The 15,449-nt window shown below is 41.3% G+C and overlaps 1 protein-coding gene across 3 annotated transcripts in view; it reads right to left on the bottom strand.

Moving 5' to 3' along the window:
* The window catches only part of FANCC (FA complementation group C), a 212,497-nt gene that overhangs the window by 33,356 nt on the left and 163,692 nt on the right, over positions 1-15,449 (bottom strand). For all 3 annotated transcript variants that reach the window (XM_044273494.1, XM_044273505.1, XM_044273500.1), the window contains exons 9-11: positions 9,430-9,482; positions 7,978-8,077; positions 5,316-5,391 (exon numbers count right to left, since the gene is read on the bottom strand). In XM_044273494.1, coding sequence (XP_044129429.1) covers positions 5,316-5,391; positions 7,978-8,077; positions 9,430-9,482 — 229 coding nt within the window. The remainder of the gene's footprint in view (positions 1-5,315; positions 5,392-7,977; positions 8,078-9,429; positions 9,483-15,449) is intronic.

Below are 15,449 nucleotides of genomic sequence, written 5' to 3'. Positions count from 1 at the left end.
TTTTTACAATATTACAAATTTGAGTATATTCCCTGCTGTATTGTGTTACAAAGATATTTTTCCTTTCGTAATTCAGTGTCTCTCTGGTATTGTAGCTAGATTGTTTTACATTGTTAGTTAATAGTGAATTTCTATCAATGTTCAATACCTCTCTGTTACATTTGTCTAACATTTTTTGTGAATAAGCCCTATGTGTTAATCTTTTGGTGATATTTTCTGCCTCTGTTTTGTAGGCTGACTCGTCGCTGCAATTCCTTTTAGCTCTGATTAGTTCACCCTTAGGTATATTCCTGATGGTATGGGTGGGATGGCATGATTGTGCATGCAGTAGTGTATTACCCGCTGTTTGCTTTCTGTGTGTGCTGGTGTATATGGAGGCTGTGGCGGAGTCCCCCCTGAGTCTGAGATCTAAAAATTCGATGTCATTCATGCTGTGTTGAACGGTAAACTGGATACCATTCACACAGGAATTCAGATAATCCGTGAATAGCGGTACGGCCGCCACATCGCCCGACCAGATAAAGATCAGGTCGTCGATGTAACGGCCATACCACCTCACGTGATCCGAAAAAGGGTTGGTGTCGATGAGGAGAAAGCTCCTCTCCCACCATGCCATAAAAATATTAGCAATGGAAGGAGAGAACTTGGCCCCCATCGACACACCTGATGTCTGCAGGAAAAACTTTCCATCAAACATAAAATAATTTCGTCTCAGAAGGAAGTCCACCACAGCCACCACATACTCTGATAGCACCGCAGAAAAATTTCCAAAGTTTTCCAAGAACCAAACCAGCGAGATGTAAACCATATTATGAGGGATGCTAGGATAAAGAGCAATTACATCCGCAGTAACCCAAGAAAATTCCTGGGTCCATTCAAGCTCCTGTATCGCTTGTAAAACCGATTTGGTATCCCTTAAAAAACCAGGAATGTTGGGAATCAGAGGTTGCAGTAACGAGTCAACCCACTGACAGAGACGTTCAGAGTAAGACCCTATACCTGAGACTATTGGTCTCAGGGGAGGTGGAAAAATCAACTTGTGAACTTTTGGTAGGGCATGTAGAATAGGGGTAACAGGGAAGGCAACATAGATATAATCATGGTCTTTTTGGCTAAGAATACCTAAGTTGGAACCATGCATCAATAACGTTTTCATTTCTGATTGAAAAGAGGGGAGCGGGTCACTTGGTAAACTCCTATAGGTCTTATCTTTTTGTAACATCTGATTAATTTGACATCTATAGAGTTCACTATCCAAAATGACCACAGCTCCCCCCTTGTCAGCTTGTTTCACAACAATGTCATCTCTATTTTGAAGACTGCGCAGTGCTAATGATTCTCTCTTAGTCAAATTGTCATTGAGAATCATTATGTTGTGAAGATACAAGCAAGTTCAATGAGACAAGATCCCTTTCAACCAATTCCTGAAATCTATCCAGTGCATGAGACCTGGATTGCACTGGATAGAAATCACGGTTGGAAGGGTTAAAGTCTGGTGAGCGATGCAAAGTGTCAGGTGGGACACCAGTGTTTTTCAATTCTATTAAATCATAAATATGTAACATTTCAGTAAAAGACATACTGGTAACATTGGATATCTGATCTGATATAGAAGGAGCAATAACTTCATTAGGGTCCGGTTTAATATTGGAGGCGAACACACTGGTCGCAGTATCACTTAGATTACACAATTGTGAATCAGCTGATTGAAAATGCTGCTGCAGAGTTAGGCTGCGGGCCAGTTTGTTCACGTCCAATATCGTTCTATATAAATCAAAATGACAAGAAGGTGCAAAGGTAAGACCCCTGCCTAGAACCTTAAGTTCATGTTCCGATATAATACATGCCGACAGGTTGATTATCTGTAGTTCATTTTCCCCCGTCTGGATCTTGCAGGATAACGACGGTTTTCTGTGTCTCCGTCCCCCTCTGCGTTTTTTGACGTTTGTCTATGTGAACCAGGACCTTGTGTGGAGCGAGTGCTTGGTGTCTCCATCTGAAGTTGATTGGTGTCACTTTCCGATTCGGCAGAGTCAGCTTCAGTTGAACTAAATGAAACTTGGCGGCGTTGGGCTTTTTTAGATCTTAAGCCTCTTAGGATGGATCTCGGTGTGTGTGACCGCATTTCTGGCCAGGTATATACTTCCTTGCGGTTATAGTCCAATAGATCTCTGTTAAATTTGGATTGCTTCATTTGCATGAGGGCTTCCTCAGTAGCCGCAAGGTCCTCCTTTAGTTTGTCATCAAATTTCAAGAATGCTGGATTATTAATGTATTCCACCAGTGAATCTTGTGTGATTTTGATCTCCCTTCGTAAATCCTCCAAAGTCTGTTTTTCGTTTTGAACAATTAAGTCCATAAGTTTTAGGGAGCAGTTTGATAAAATGGATTCCCATTCCGTAAGAAATAAATCTGAATAAATGGTGGATGGTTTCTTTTTTAGGCGTAGGCCCCTGGGGATCATTTCTTTTTCAATATACTTTTTTAGTGACGTATAGTCCCACCAGGTGCGAAGCTCTTTTAGAAGCAGTTTTTCTAGTGTAGACATCAGTGTAATCCAGTTTACCGTTCAACACAGCATGAATGACATCGAATTTTCAGATCTCAGACTCAGGGGGGACTCCGCCACAGCCTCCATATACACCAGCACACACAGAAAGCAAACAGCGGGTAATACACTACTGCATGCACAATCATGCCATCCCACCCATACCATCAGGAATATACCTAAGGGTGAACTAATCAGAGCTAAAAGGAATTGCAGCGACGAGTCAGCCTACAAAACAGAGGCAGAAAATATCACCAAAAGATTAACACATAGGGCTTATTCACAAAAAATGTTAGACAAATGTAACAGAGAGGTATTGAACATTGATAGAAATTCACTATTAACTAACAATGTAAAACAATCTAGCTACAATACCAGAGAGACACTGAATTACGAAAGGAAAAATATCTTTGTAACACAATACAGCAGGGAATATACTCAAATTTGTAATATTGTAAAAAAACACTTTCCGGTTCTGGCTTGCGACAAGGCATGGGCAGCTATGGCACAAAAGGGTGTAAAATGTGCAGCTAAAAAAGCACCTACCATAGCTAGCTCAATAAGTCCTTCCCTCTTTAGAAACGATAAATCTCACTCTATTCAGAGTACTTGGTTATCTACAAAAGGGAACTACAAATGTGGTCATTCCATTTGTATTTGTTGCAAATACATGAAAATCAGCCAGAATTTTGAATCTACTGTCAATGGACAGACTTTCAAGATTCGTTCATTTCTCAATTGTAATACCACCTTTGCCATTTACTGCATAACATGCACTAAATGCAAGTTGCAATATATAGGATGTACAACAAATGCCATAAAAACTCGCATTAGGAAACATATATCAGACATACCGCACCATGCCAATCGTAATGTTTCTGCGGCAAGTCTCCACTTTGCCACAGTGCATGGTGGGGATGTCTCATATATGTCAGCACAAGGTATAGAAAAAGTTAAAAAACCCTTAAGAGGTGGTGACAGAAAACGTAAACTTTTGAACAGAGAATCCTACTGGATTTTCCAGTTAGGAAGTCGCCAACCTCATGGTCTGAATAAAAAACTTGACCTCATCCTACAATATTGATCTTTTGATTATTGATCATACAGTTTTCCTCCATCTCTTTTTTATTCTCCTTTCCCAGTTCCGTTATTATAACTGTATTTCTCTTATGTTTTTTATACATCACATAAATGTATGGTATGCTTTTAATGGAGTGTTGTTTTGTAGATGGGTTGGGAGTGGTTGAACTTCAGCCTGATTAATTCAGGTGAGAAAGTCGGTCCCTCCCTCCTCTCTATAAAAACTTTCTGCAGTGTGCTGGAACATGTCATGAATAAGGGCTAGGATTTGATGATGCCTGAAACATGTAGACCTGCATTCCTGTACTTGGATTTTTATTGAATATTGAATAAAGCTTTGGACTTCCACGAATACAAGCTGGACCTACCATTCCTTTTTTCGTTTTCATCTTTATCAATTTTTTTTTTTCGTATTCGCATATTATCTTTGTATTAACTAGCTGACACTGTAGCAAACCCTAACTTAGGGAGCGGAGAATGAGACAGCCGGTACCTTCAAGGGACCAGCGTCTCCCTGAGACCTAGAAGCAACACACACACAAAGGAGAATACAGGAGGACTTAGCTTGAGACGAGCGGGAAGTAGAGGATCGAAAAAACAACCAATATAGAACTCCAGAAGGAAAATATCAACCGCAAAGTCAGCAGTAAGAGGAGGACTTAAATAGAGCCTCTTAAACAGCTAACGAGCAGAACCCGTGGAGAGGTGGGTTCCTGCCCACAACAACTAACAGAAGGGAAACACAAAAAGACCTGTCAGATAGATTGATGTGTTGCAAGTCTATCCGATCTTCTCAGATCTCTCACAGGGCAGGCAGGGACACACTGCTTCTGGAAGAAAGCAGTCATTTTATATACACATATATTTAAAGAGAAGCTGTCACATCCTCCAAAAACTGCAGTTGTCTTTACTTGGGTATAGTCGACACTCCATAGATTCTGTCATTGTTTGTTTAACCCTTCCCCATTTCCAAGCAATTGGTGCCCTTAGTTTTAGCTCCCATTATGCTTCTGAGGTAATGCACGTCAAGGCCGCTGTCCAATCAGTGTCAGAGCACTCCGTTTCACTCTCTGTTGCCAGTGACCTCCCCCTTGACAGTACAGGGCATCAACGACATATCGGGTATCGAAACTAATGGCAAAAATTGCTGAGGAATGAGGGGAATTGAGAAGGGGGGGCTAGAAAAGGTAAAGAGAACTGAAGTTGTTTGCGACAGGTCCACTTAATTAACAAATCATTCCTATGCAATCTGGGTCCACCTGCATCTATGAGCTAATGGAAATATAAGGATGAAATAGTAGGGAAATTCCCAGAGACAGTAAGGGTTCCACATGGAATGCTGGACGCCAGAAAGATTCATTTCCCTGCCTGACCTCAGATCCTGTAACATGTTGAAATGAGATGTGAGCACATTCAGCTGCAGACTGATGGCCAAGCATCTGATATCCTTGAGAATCAGATCATTACATGCATAACTTGTTAACATGACAATGCGGCACATGATAGACGAGATGAGAAATTGTTTTCTTTGCAGGGAGGAACTAATGAGTCTCCGAGCATGTGTGCACTGTAACCCATGAGCAAGTTATGAACATAGCAAACTTCATATAAGAATAGATGAAAAGGATGTAAAATATGTCTTATCAGCAACTGAGCTAGCTGATGCAAAATCTTACTTAGTGCATACCTTCACCTTTTCTGAGTAAGGCCAACACAAGGGGAGTATTCTTGTATGAAAAGTAAGCTCGTAGTGGCAGCCTGGCCTAAAATCATAGAATATAAAAATAATAAAATAAATTACTATTTTATTTAAAAGATTCTTATACGTACAATATACAGTACAAATTTACAGGACAATTCACTAGGATTTACTAATATTGTTATTGGAAAGATTTCTATTAGTGACAGGATCAATACAGATCTACTGCATTAACTTCTCATTATCAAGAAGTTAATGCTCAATAAAATAAGCCAAAATAAGTTATTGCCAATCTGGGACATTAATGGCACATCAACAGTATATGCCATAAATGTCCTACAGGTGCAGGTCCCACCTGTGGGATCTGCTCCTGCCTCGAGAATGTATGCCTCGTGCAGTGTGTTCTCCATTCCCACCGGGGTCTCATTCTTGAGCTATTGCAGGCCTAAGGGGAGCGTTCCTACATATTCCAACATTGTTCAATCAGCCCTGACGGAGTGGTATTGTGTAGAGACACATCCTATTGACAAGAGGAACAATAATGGAAAAGTGGGTGGCCAGAAATCATTCCTCATTTACACCTTCCCACACTGCATCGAACATCTACAGTACTGTAATGACATGGACTTATAAACTGAGCCCACATCATCAGCGAATGCCAGCTGCAGCATACAGATAACTCCGATACTGGTCGTTTAATCCCTTAGATGCTGTGGTCAATAGTGAGCCGGGTATCTAAGAGTTTGATGCAGGCATTGTCACCATCATCGGCAGGGTCTAATAGATGCCTGTCACTGTTAGGCTAACTGGCTTAACTCAAAGCAATACAGAAGTGATTGCGTGATCAAGCCTTCTTGTGGTCATGCTCTTTAGCAAGAGTAAAAATAAAAAGATTGACGCAATAGTCAGATTTCCCCAAAAAATCTATTAATCTAAAAAATGAAAGCTGTATTATAACATTAGTGCATTATTTACTATATATGAGTGTATTGTGAATACTGTAAAAATATAAATGAAAAACAATAACCCAAAATAGACCAATAAAAACCAGAGCTTACTCTGCAAAAAAGCACACCTCATGCAACATCAAAAAAAGTTTATAGCTCCCAGAATATGACAGCACAAAAACTGATGTTTTTAAGTGTTTTTATTGTACAAAGTATCATTTTAACAGAGTTTTCCAGCCTCTAGACCCTGATGACCTATCCTCAGGATGGACAATAAATAAGTGCAGAAGCAGCACCACCACAAGTCGCAGCCCGATGACGTAGACGGTAGCAGAGGACGGAGCGAGATGATGTTGAGAGGCAGACCCACGGGCACATCAGAGGTAACGTAGACTATGACGTAGTTGATTGGACAGCTATGCGCACACATGAGTGAGGAACGCCGAACGGTCTAATTCATGCCATGATCTACAAAATTGAATACATATATGTAGACATTATTCAGCAATGTCGGACGTCATGTGACGATCGGTTGGTCTTGCAGTGTGATTGGATGGCATTTAGGTGAGACATGAATGCATATTAGGCTAAAGAGGGTTTTGAAAAAGGTGTATATTCATTGGATGGATTGTACCAGTACCTTGTATTTGGATAATCTGTAGGGGGTGGTGCACTTGTTTTTACATAAATATGTGAATGTAATACAATGTGAACAGGCTTGACAAAGGCTGTTTATCAGCCGAAACGTTGCTGCTATGTGTATCATTGCTTTGAAGTCTCAATAAAGTGGATGATGTGAGATGCTGCCGATACCGTTTCTATTCATCTATCCTCAGGATGGGTCATCAATATCTGATAAGTAGGGGTACATTTCTAGTATGTGGAGCTGGGACCAGGAAGTGGAAAACATCCTGAACCGAAGCAGTGCCAGAATGCCAGCGGTGGGGACCTATGAGGGTGGTGGTCTGAACAAAGTGTTACTTCAAGTGTAAGTGCCATACAAAAAAAAACATGCAATAAAATGTAGGCAAAAAGAATTCTTTCTGCACAATTTTGTGGCTTGAGAACGCATACATTTCTGCCACGCAAACAGATTTTTGTCTTTTACTGTACTTGTAGACATCTGTAAATTCAGTGGGAAAAAAATAAAAAATGCACCTGGGGCTACAGCAATCATTGACTTGACACATAACATACTTTAGTAAATGTGTCAAAAGTTCTTAAGTTAATGTGGCCATAAAAACAAAAAGAAGTGAATGCTTGAGGGGTGAAATACATGTCCATATGACAGCAACTCTGTATTTGTTACTTCAGCAGTAAGAAGCTAAATGCAGAAGAGTAGGAAGTGTTGCCAAACGCCGTAAGCTTTTCCATACCATGTACTTGCCATCATTTAGTGTTTAGCATCAATGTTAATGTCGCATTGAGTTACAGGCTGGGCTTACATGTTCAGGTATTTTTGATGCCGTTTTTGAAGCTAAAGCCTTAAACGGATCATAAACATAGGACCTGTATGAAGAAAAGACTACACCTCTTGTTGAATCCACTTTCTTGGGTTTAACAACTGCACCTAGAACATGAAGGTGGACTGGAACCCAACCTTAGATTTTGGCTCAGTGTTTGAATGACTCTATTAACATTTTCAATTGTGGTTTAGGATCAATAAAATCCCCTACAGATATACTAAGGGTTAATTACATTACCTTAGCATTGTCCTTATAATATTCATGGAGAAAGCAATGTGTAAAAAGTCGTATGATGGTTATTATTTTGATGTTTCCTTCACTTTCCAAAATTGCACCCCTAGGGAAAAAATAAACTTAGTGCTGAAAAAGGAACAACAAGACTGGCTAGCTGAAAGATCTAATATGTCAACCAACAAAATACAACATTACAAGACGCGAAACGCAGCAAGTAGCAGATCATGTACCTGCAGTTTCCAGTCCCCCTGTCCAACCTCAAGAAAGACATTTGACGGCTGGGTCTCTGTGGTCACGTGCTGAAGGCAGTGATCGAGAGCAGTGAATGGAAATAGAATGTCATCTTGCCAGGACTGGAAACAACGGTGACAGGAAATACTTGATGCCTTCTACTTCAATTATGGTGCTTCTGTTTCTGACATTTGGTTCTCCAACTTCCATCTAAAATGGCCAACAGTCTTAAAATTGCAGATGGAAAAGCTCTTAGAATGTCTAATACACCCTACCCCTTCTCCAATGCACTGGGGTGAACTAGCGCCGATTGTCACTGAGGCCATTTGCACCTGTCTCTTGCCTGCAGATGTCAGCGCCACTTCATCCCAAAGCAATGGTGGAGGGCATGTCTTGATAAGAGGAGCTTCATTTTGGATAAAAAAAAAGTTGGGGGAAAAAACCTTGAGAACAGAGGCACCATAATTCAAGTTGAGGACACTGTGTAAGATGACTACACATTTTCATGGTATGGTCAAATTATATTTTATTTTTTGGCACTGGAGGGTCCCTTTAAACGGATATGTCGTCAATATGAGATTGGTGGGGGTCCTATACCTCGCACCACCACAGACCACCTAGTTGCAGAAGCTGCCAGAGTCATAATTAACATAGTGGATGGAGCCAGAAGATGTTTTCACTGTGTAGTGACCATGCTGGGTTCCTGCAGCTTGGCTCCTATTCAAGTCACAGTCACTATACAGTGGACGGGGCTTTCTGCTTCCAGTTCCATCCACTTCAAGCACGTACTGAGAATAGCTGGGGCGCTCATCAATATGTGGAGAAGTCATCAATATCCAGAACCAGGACAGCCCCATTAAGCTTTCTTTACTTAAAGTTAATCTGTCACCTGGATAATCAATATTTAAGCAAACATATGTCCTTACAGCACTTCAGACCTTCTTTCCATGTGTTTTCTTTTTCCTTGGAGCTTGCTTTATATCTTCATAAATATCCACTTTTATATTTTCATTCAAAGGAGCCCAAGAACGCCCCCCCCCCCCAATCCCCTACAGAGCCCAAGCATGCCTCTCTCTCCGTCTCCGTTCATACACTATGCCTCCCAGCGCTGAAAATGTCACTGGGCTCGGTGCATGCTCAGTGAAACAGTTGAGGCTGATGCCATCAGTTAAACTGGAAGAACGCAGGTGCCAGCACTGTCAGCTCTCCAGTACAAAGTCTTACCTGAATATGTCATCAGTTACACTAAATATGGCCGGGTTACAAGCAGCTTGAGGCTAGGGAGAAAAAGACAAGAAAATCTAATAAAACATTCATTCAGGTCACAATAGGGTCACTTTTACTTGAGGGGCAGGTTTCGGATGGGGTTGTCCTTCTCACAGCGTGAGCTCTGTATAGTATTTTTAGGGACATTGTTAGCTCCTGGGTCCCCACCCGCCCAGTATCGGAAGCATCTCCATCCCTTTCGTATACATAAGTGGTATGGTAGGTTTATTCCATTTTTTATTACTGCATTAGTATTATATTTGGTACTTTATCATGTAGATGCATCGTTGTCTGTTGAAGTGTCGCAGGTTCACCATTTATGCTTATTAGCAGTTGTTCCATGTTTTCATAATTTTGCTGCAATTTTTACTCTCATAGCACACTTTTTAGGCTACTTTCACACTCCAAATTATAGTGAATGGGGCCAGAGCGGACTTCCGCCAGCACGGATCCGGCAGGCTGTTCCCCCGCCAGAACAGCCTGCCGGATCCGTGCTGGCGGAAGTCCGCTCTGGCCCTATTCACAATAATGCGGGCGGGCCGGAGGTCCGGCCACAGCACGGCAAAGAGGCAGCCGGACAAAAACTGCAGCGTGCTGTAGTTTTATTCCGCCCGCCTCTCGGCATGTTTGCAGTGCTGTGAAAATAGCCTTACTTGTAGTATTAAAAGTTAGAATTTTTTTTTGTTTAGTTTTTTTTACTGATGCTGCTTGTGATTTTCTTAAAATTGTTCAAAACTTAATTTCACATGTCGACAAAGAAAGGAGAAGAAGGATTGTAAAATAAATAAATAAATAAAGTAACTTAAGCTAGTTTCACATGTGTGACAAGAGATCCAGCAGGCTGTTCCGACAAAGAATTAGACTATAACTGTATAACTGTAATGGGGTCCGGCAGAGATTCGGCCACTACCTGGCATTATAGTTAAGGGGGCTGGCAGGCATTCCGGTACCACCTGGGAATGTCATATCCAGAGAGCTCTGACAGACTGTTCTCTGCTGAAACAGCCTGCCAGATCTTTTGCTGGATATGTGAAACTAGCCTTAAAATAGGTACATGTGAATTACAGTTTTTGTATTGTGTAATCATATGAGGATGGAGTTCACATTTCTATCTTCTTGCCCTTCTCTGCAACACAAACGCGCTTTGTTCTCATATATAGCTTGTCATCATTTTAGCTTTTTTAATGCAAACATAATCAAAAATAAACTTAATGGGTTTGTTTAATCTCACCGCTACTAAGGTGAGATGGGACTAAGCTCTGACCACTAGGTGGGCAGGAAACAGTGGAGTGGGCTGTCGCACCATTGTTTCAGTAGTTCTCATTGCAGTGCACGGGAGCAACTGAAACTGTGTCGCACAGCAAGCTATGCTATTTCCAAGTTAGGGATTTCAGGTAAACATAATCAAATCTCTTTAATGCCTTACCAACATCTGACCTGCACGTACAGGGCAGTGATAGTAAAGACTCAGGATCTGAGCCCACCCCATTGTCAGTAAGTGTCAGTTGTAACATATAGCTGACACTCCAAAAAGCGTACTAATGCTTACGAGTTTCAAACACAGAAGAATAACACAGGAATGTCACAATGCAGAGCAGATTGTCCAGAACTGTTATCATTCTCATCCTAGGTTAAACAGTGGGCCTATGAGAATAGGGGTGCACAAAAGAGCACCAAGGACAACGTCGGGGGTTGTTGGAGTTTAAAACAACCTTAAATATGCAGAATAGGCTACCTATAATAGAATAATTGCTTACTGGAGAAGGGGGTGGAGGGCACATATAAAGATTTAGGGTAAATCAAATAACCGGGAATACAGAATATTGATTAGTACAGAATATACTGTATATATTTTTTTATTATTGATGGATTGTAGATTGTGGTGCCATACTGTGCTAGTTCCAATATTTCAAGACTTAAGCTGTAGCTGGCACTGGTTAAATGGGCAATACAAGGTGACTGGTGGACAAGGTGCTTGCTATTATTTGTGTGGGCCACTTACCACTTTGAATAGGTTTTACCACACATTTCTATGATTTTGTGATGCAGATATTGACAGCAAGGATTTTACAAATCATTTTTTTTTAAAATAAATATATAAAACTGTGCAGGCAAGGCGTGAAAATTCAATGTAAAACATTGGCTGTGTGGCCTGGTACACATGAGCTGCACTATAGGAACTGCTAAATTACTGGCTCTATTTACTGGGTAGGCATTACTTTATGGCTGGATCTACTACCTGGCTGCTGCTATTAGTGCCATAATTTTGTCCAAACAGGTAGCACCTACTTATTATAGTGTAGGTCATTTAGCAGTGTCAATAATATATCTTATTCCACACACTGTAGTATCATGTTGCCAAATCAGACCCTCCATTACCCCACCTCCTCCATGCCACCAGGTCTCTCTCTTGGCTTAATTCTCTCCATCTTACTTCCCCTGAGTCTTCCAGTGCCCCTGTCTTCTCCACTTTACTCCCTTGCTTGTTTAATCAACATGTATCTCTTTTTTTTCGGGGGGAGGGGGGGAAGCGAAAGCAGGGTGGCCCATCTCAATTATAATTTTCTATGCCTGTTGTAAGTGTGGAAAATGGTCTAAATCCTTGAAGTTATGTAGAGGCCGGCACCTTTACATAACTTAGGGGGATGAACCGCCAGCGCTGGAGGGACGAAGACCAGCGTCTAAGTAGACTGTCTTCATAACTGTCCACTATAATGCTTACTTCCCTTCAAAATCGGAAGATGTCTAGCAGTGACTTTAGTTCAGAACTGGCAGAAACCAGTGGGCCCCCAGGACTCCCATCACCTGTTCAGAGAAGTCTTGCCAGAAGTGGCCTTCATAGAAGAACTGTATCCAAAAAGCCACACTTCAATGTGAAAAAATGACAGGTGATTTAACTATGTACAAAAACATAGGAACTTGGAGGCAGGGAAATGGCAGCAGGTACTCTGGACTTATGAGTCAACATTTGCAATATCTAGTAGTAACAGAAAACAGTTTGTTTGCTGAAGGGCTAGAGAGCAATACAATGACGAGTGTCTGCAGGCGACAGTGAAGGATGGTGGGTGTTTTCTTTGCAAGTTTGGGTTGCATTTCAGCAAATAGAGTTGGGGACTTGGACATGAGTAATGGTGTCCTCAATGCTGAGAAATGCAGGCAGATAATTATTTATCATGCCATGACATCATGAAGGCTACAAATTTATTCTGCAGCAGGACATGTACCTCAAACATACAGCTAATGTCAGTAAGAACTATCCTCAGTGTAAAGAACAAGGAGTCCTGGAAGTGATGATATGGCCCTGACAGAGCTCTGATCTCAACATCATCAAGTCTGTGTGGGATTACATGAAGAGACAAAAGGATTTGAGCAAGACTACATGCACAGAAGATATGTGGTTAGTTCACCAAGATGTTTGGAACAACCTACCTGTCGAGTTCCTTCAAAAACGGTGTGTAAGTGCCTTCAAAACAGCATCAGTTCTTATAGGTACAAAGGGTGGTCACACCAAATATTCATTTGATATGGATTTCTCTTTTGTTAATTCAATTTGCAGTTTATTATTTGATTAAAATAAAAATAAGAAAAAAAACTTAACGTCTTCTATTTTCAAAGCATTTTTACTTGGCAGCATTTTTTCCCAACCTGACAAATTTTTGCACAGTACTATATATACCGTATATTTATTTAAGCCTACTACAAAGCAACAGCATTAGACAAGAATTTGTTAAAGTATTGCCAAAGACAAATCTATTGGCTTGCTAAAAACAGGATGCAGCTCACATGACTCCCAGAGCCCACAAAAAAAGAAATGGTTTTAACAAGCTACTTTTTCAGAAGACTTGAAGACATTCTATCTTTCCAGTGCCATGAAAAATGCATCAATGTCACTGTTGACAGAACCCGAGGGCACCAAATTCTACTGAGGTAATATATTATTCTACTGCCTACTGTATGTGTTAACTCATTCTAAAGGCAGTGTGAAGCCACAAGAAATGTCTTTAAATCTGCAGTGTCTATTGTGGTTACAGGGTTCAACTAAAGTCATGAGAAAAACAAAGTACACCCTCTTTCAATTCTATGGTTTTAGGTATCAAGAATTAAAAAAAAACATCTGTTCCTTAGGCTACTTTCACATTCACGTTTGGTGCGGATCCGTCTTGTATCTGCACAGACGGATCCGCACCAATAATGCAAACGCTTGCATCTGTTCAGAACGGATCCATTTGCATTATTTATTTTAAAAAAAAGGATAAATCAAAACGGACCCGTCTTGACTTAGATTGAAAGTCAAAGGGGGACGGATCCGTTTTCAATTGCACCATATTTTGTCAGTTAAAAACAGATACTTCCCCATTGACTTACATTGTAAGTCAGGATGGATCCGTTTGGCTCCGCATAGTCAGACAGTCACCAAAATGCTGCAAACTGCGTTTTAGTGACCGTCTAAAAAATGCAACGGAGACCAAACGCAGCCAAATTGATGCATTCTGAACAGATCCTTATCCATTCAGAATGCATTGGGGCTTAAAGGGAACCTGTCACCGGAATTTTGTGTATAGTGAACTGAGGACATGGGTTGCTAGATGGCCGCTAGCACATCCGCAATACCCTGTCCCCATTGCTCTGTGTGCTTTTATTGTGTAAAAAAAACAATTTGATACATATGCAAATTAACCTGAGATGAGTCCTGTCCCTGACTCATCTCACGTACAGGACTCATCTCAGGTTAATTTGCATTTATATAAAATCTTTTTTTTACACAATAAAAGCACACAGAGCTATGGGGACTGGGTATTGCGGATGTGCTAGCGGCCATCTAGCAACCCATGTCCTCAGCTCTATACACAAAATCCCGGTGACAGGTTCCCTTTAACTGATCCGTTTTGGGCTGCTTGTGAGAGCCCTGAAACGGATCTCACAAGCGTACCTAGAAACTCCATTGTGAAAGTAGCCTTAGAAGGTCTTAAAATGAAGTAAATACAACCTCAGATAAACATGTGAAAAAATACGCGGTCATTTATTTAAAAAAAATTAGGTCAAAATTCAGAAGTTGTGTGTGAACAATTAAAGGGGTATTATGGTTATGTCGAGCTATCCCCTAACCACAGGATAGGGGATAACTATTATAATCAGTGGGGTGTCCTACTGCTGGGACTACCACCAATCATGATAATGGGAACCCCACACCCTGTGGAGTCCCCTGAAATAAACAGACCGGCCTGTCAGGTATGTACAAGGCCGGTACATTTATTTATATGGGAGTTCCGGAGATAGACAAGCATTGTACTCCATAGGAAACCAGAAACCAAAGGTTTAAAAGAGTAAAGGTGCTGAAACAAGAGAACACTAAAATGTCAGTTTTATGGACTTTTCATGACATAGAAAAGTTCTGACTAACATTTCAATGTCCTCTGGAACCAGGGCATTGATATTAACCACCTCAGGACCGCCGTACGCAGGATTGCGTCTTTACGGTGGTCCTGTTTCTCTGGGTGGACGCGTCGGTGCGTCCTCTCGCGAGACGCGAGATCTCGGGGAAAGCCGGCCCGCGCATGCGCATCGCGGGCCGGCAAAATTTAAAAGACAAGTTCGTCATCAACCTGCCAGCCAATGATCGTGGCTGGCAGGTTGCTGATTTTCAAAAAAACGAATCAGCAGCCAGATAACCCATCATATTAGTAAATATGATGTGGTTATATGGCTGCTGTGCTCCTCTGCTCCTTCTTTTGGTCGGTTGGTTCCAGCAGAGGAGCACACATCACTGTGAGTACCCACCAACACCACACTTAGCCCCCAGATCACCTCCCAGCACCCCAATTAACCCCTTGATCACCCCTTCTTGTCCCTGTCAATCACTAGTGAAAAGGAAAAAAGTGATCAGTGCAAACTGACACTTTTTTTTTCCCACTGGTATTGACTGATAGGTTTTAGTATAGTTTAGGTCCCTTGGTTAGGTAGTTTAGCGATCGGTTAGC

This window comes from Bufo gargarizans, chromosome 1, assembly GCF_014858855.1.
Source record: "Bufo gargarizans isolate SCDJY-AF-19 chromosome 1, ASM1485885v1, whole genome shotgun sequence".
In the NCBI taxonomy this organism is placed as follows: Eukaryota; Metazoa; Chordata; class Amphibia; order Anura; family Bufonidae; genus Bufo; species Bufo gargarizans.
Note: the sequence above shows the minus strand (reverse complement) of the source record. Positions and strands in the feature narration are given on the sequence as shown.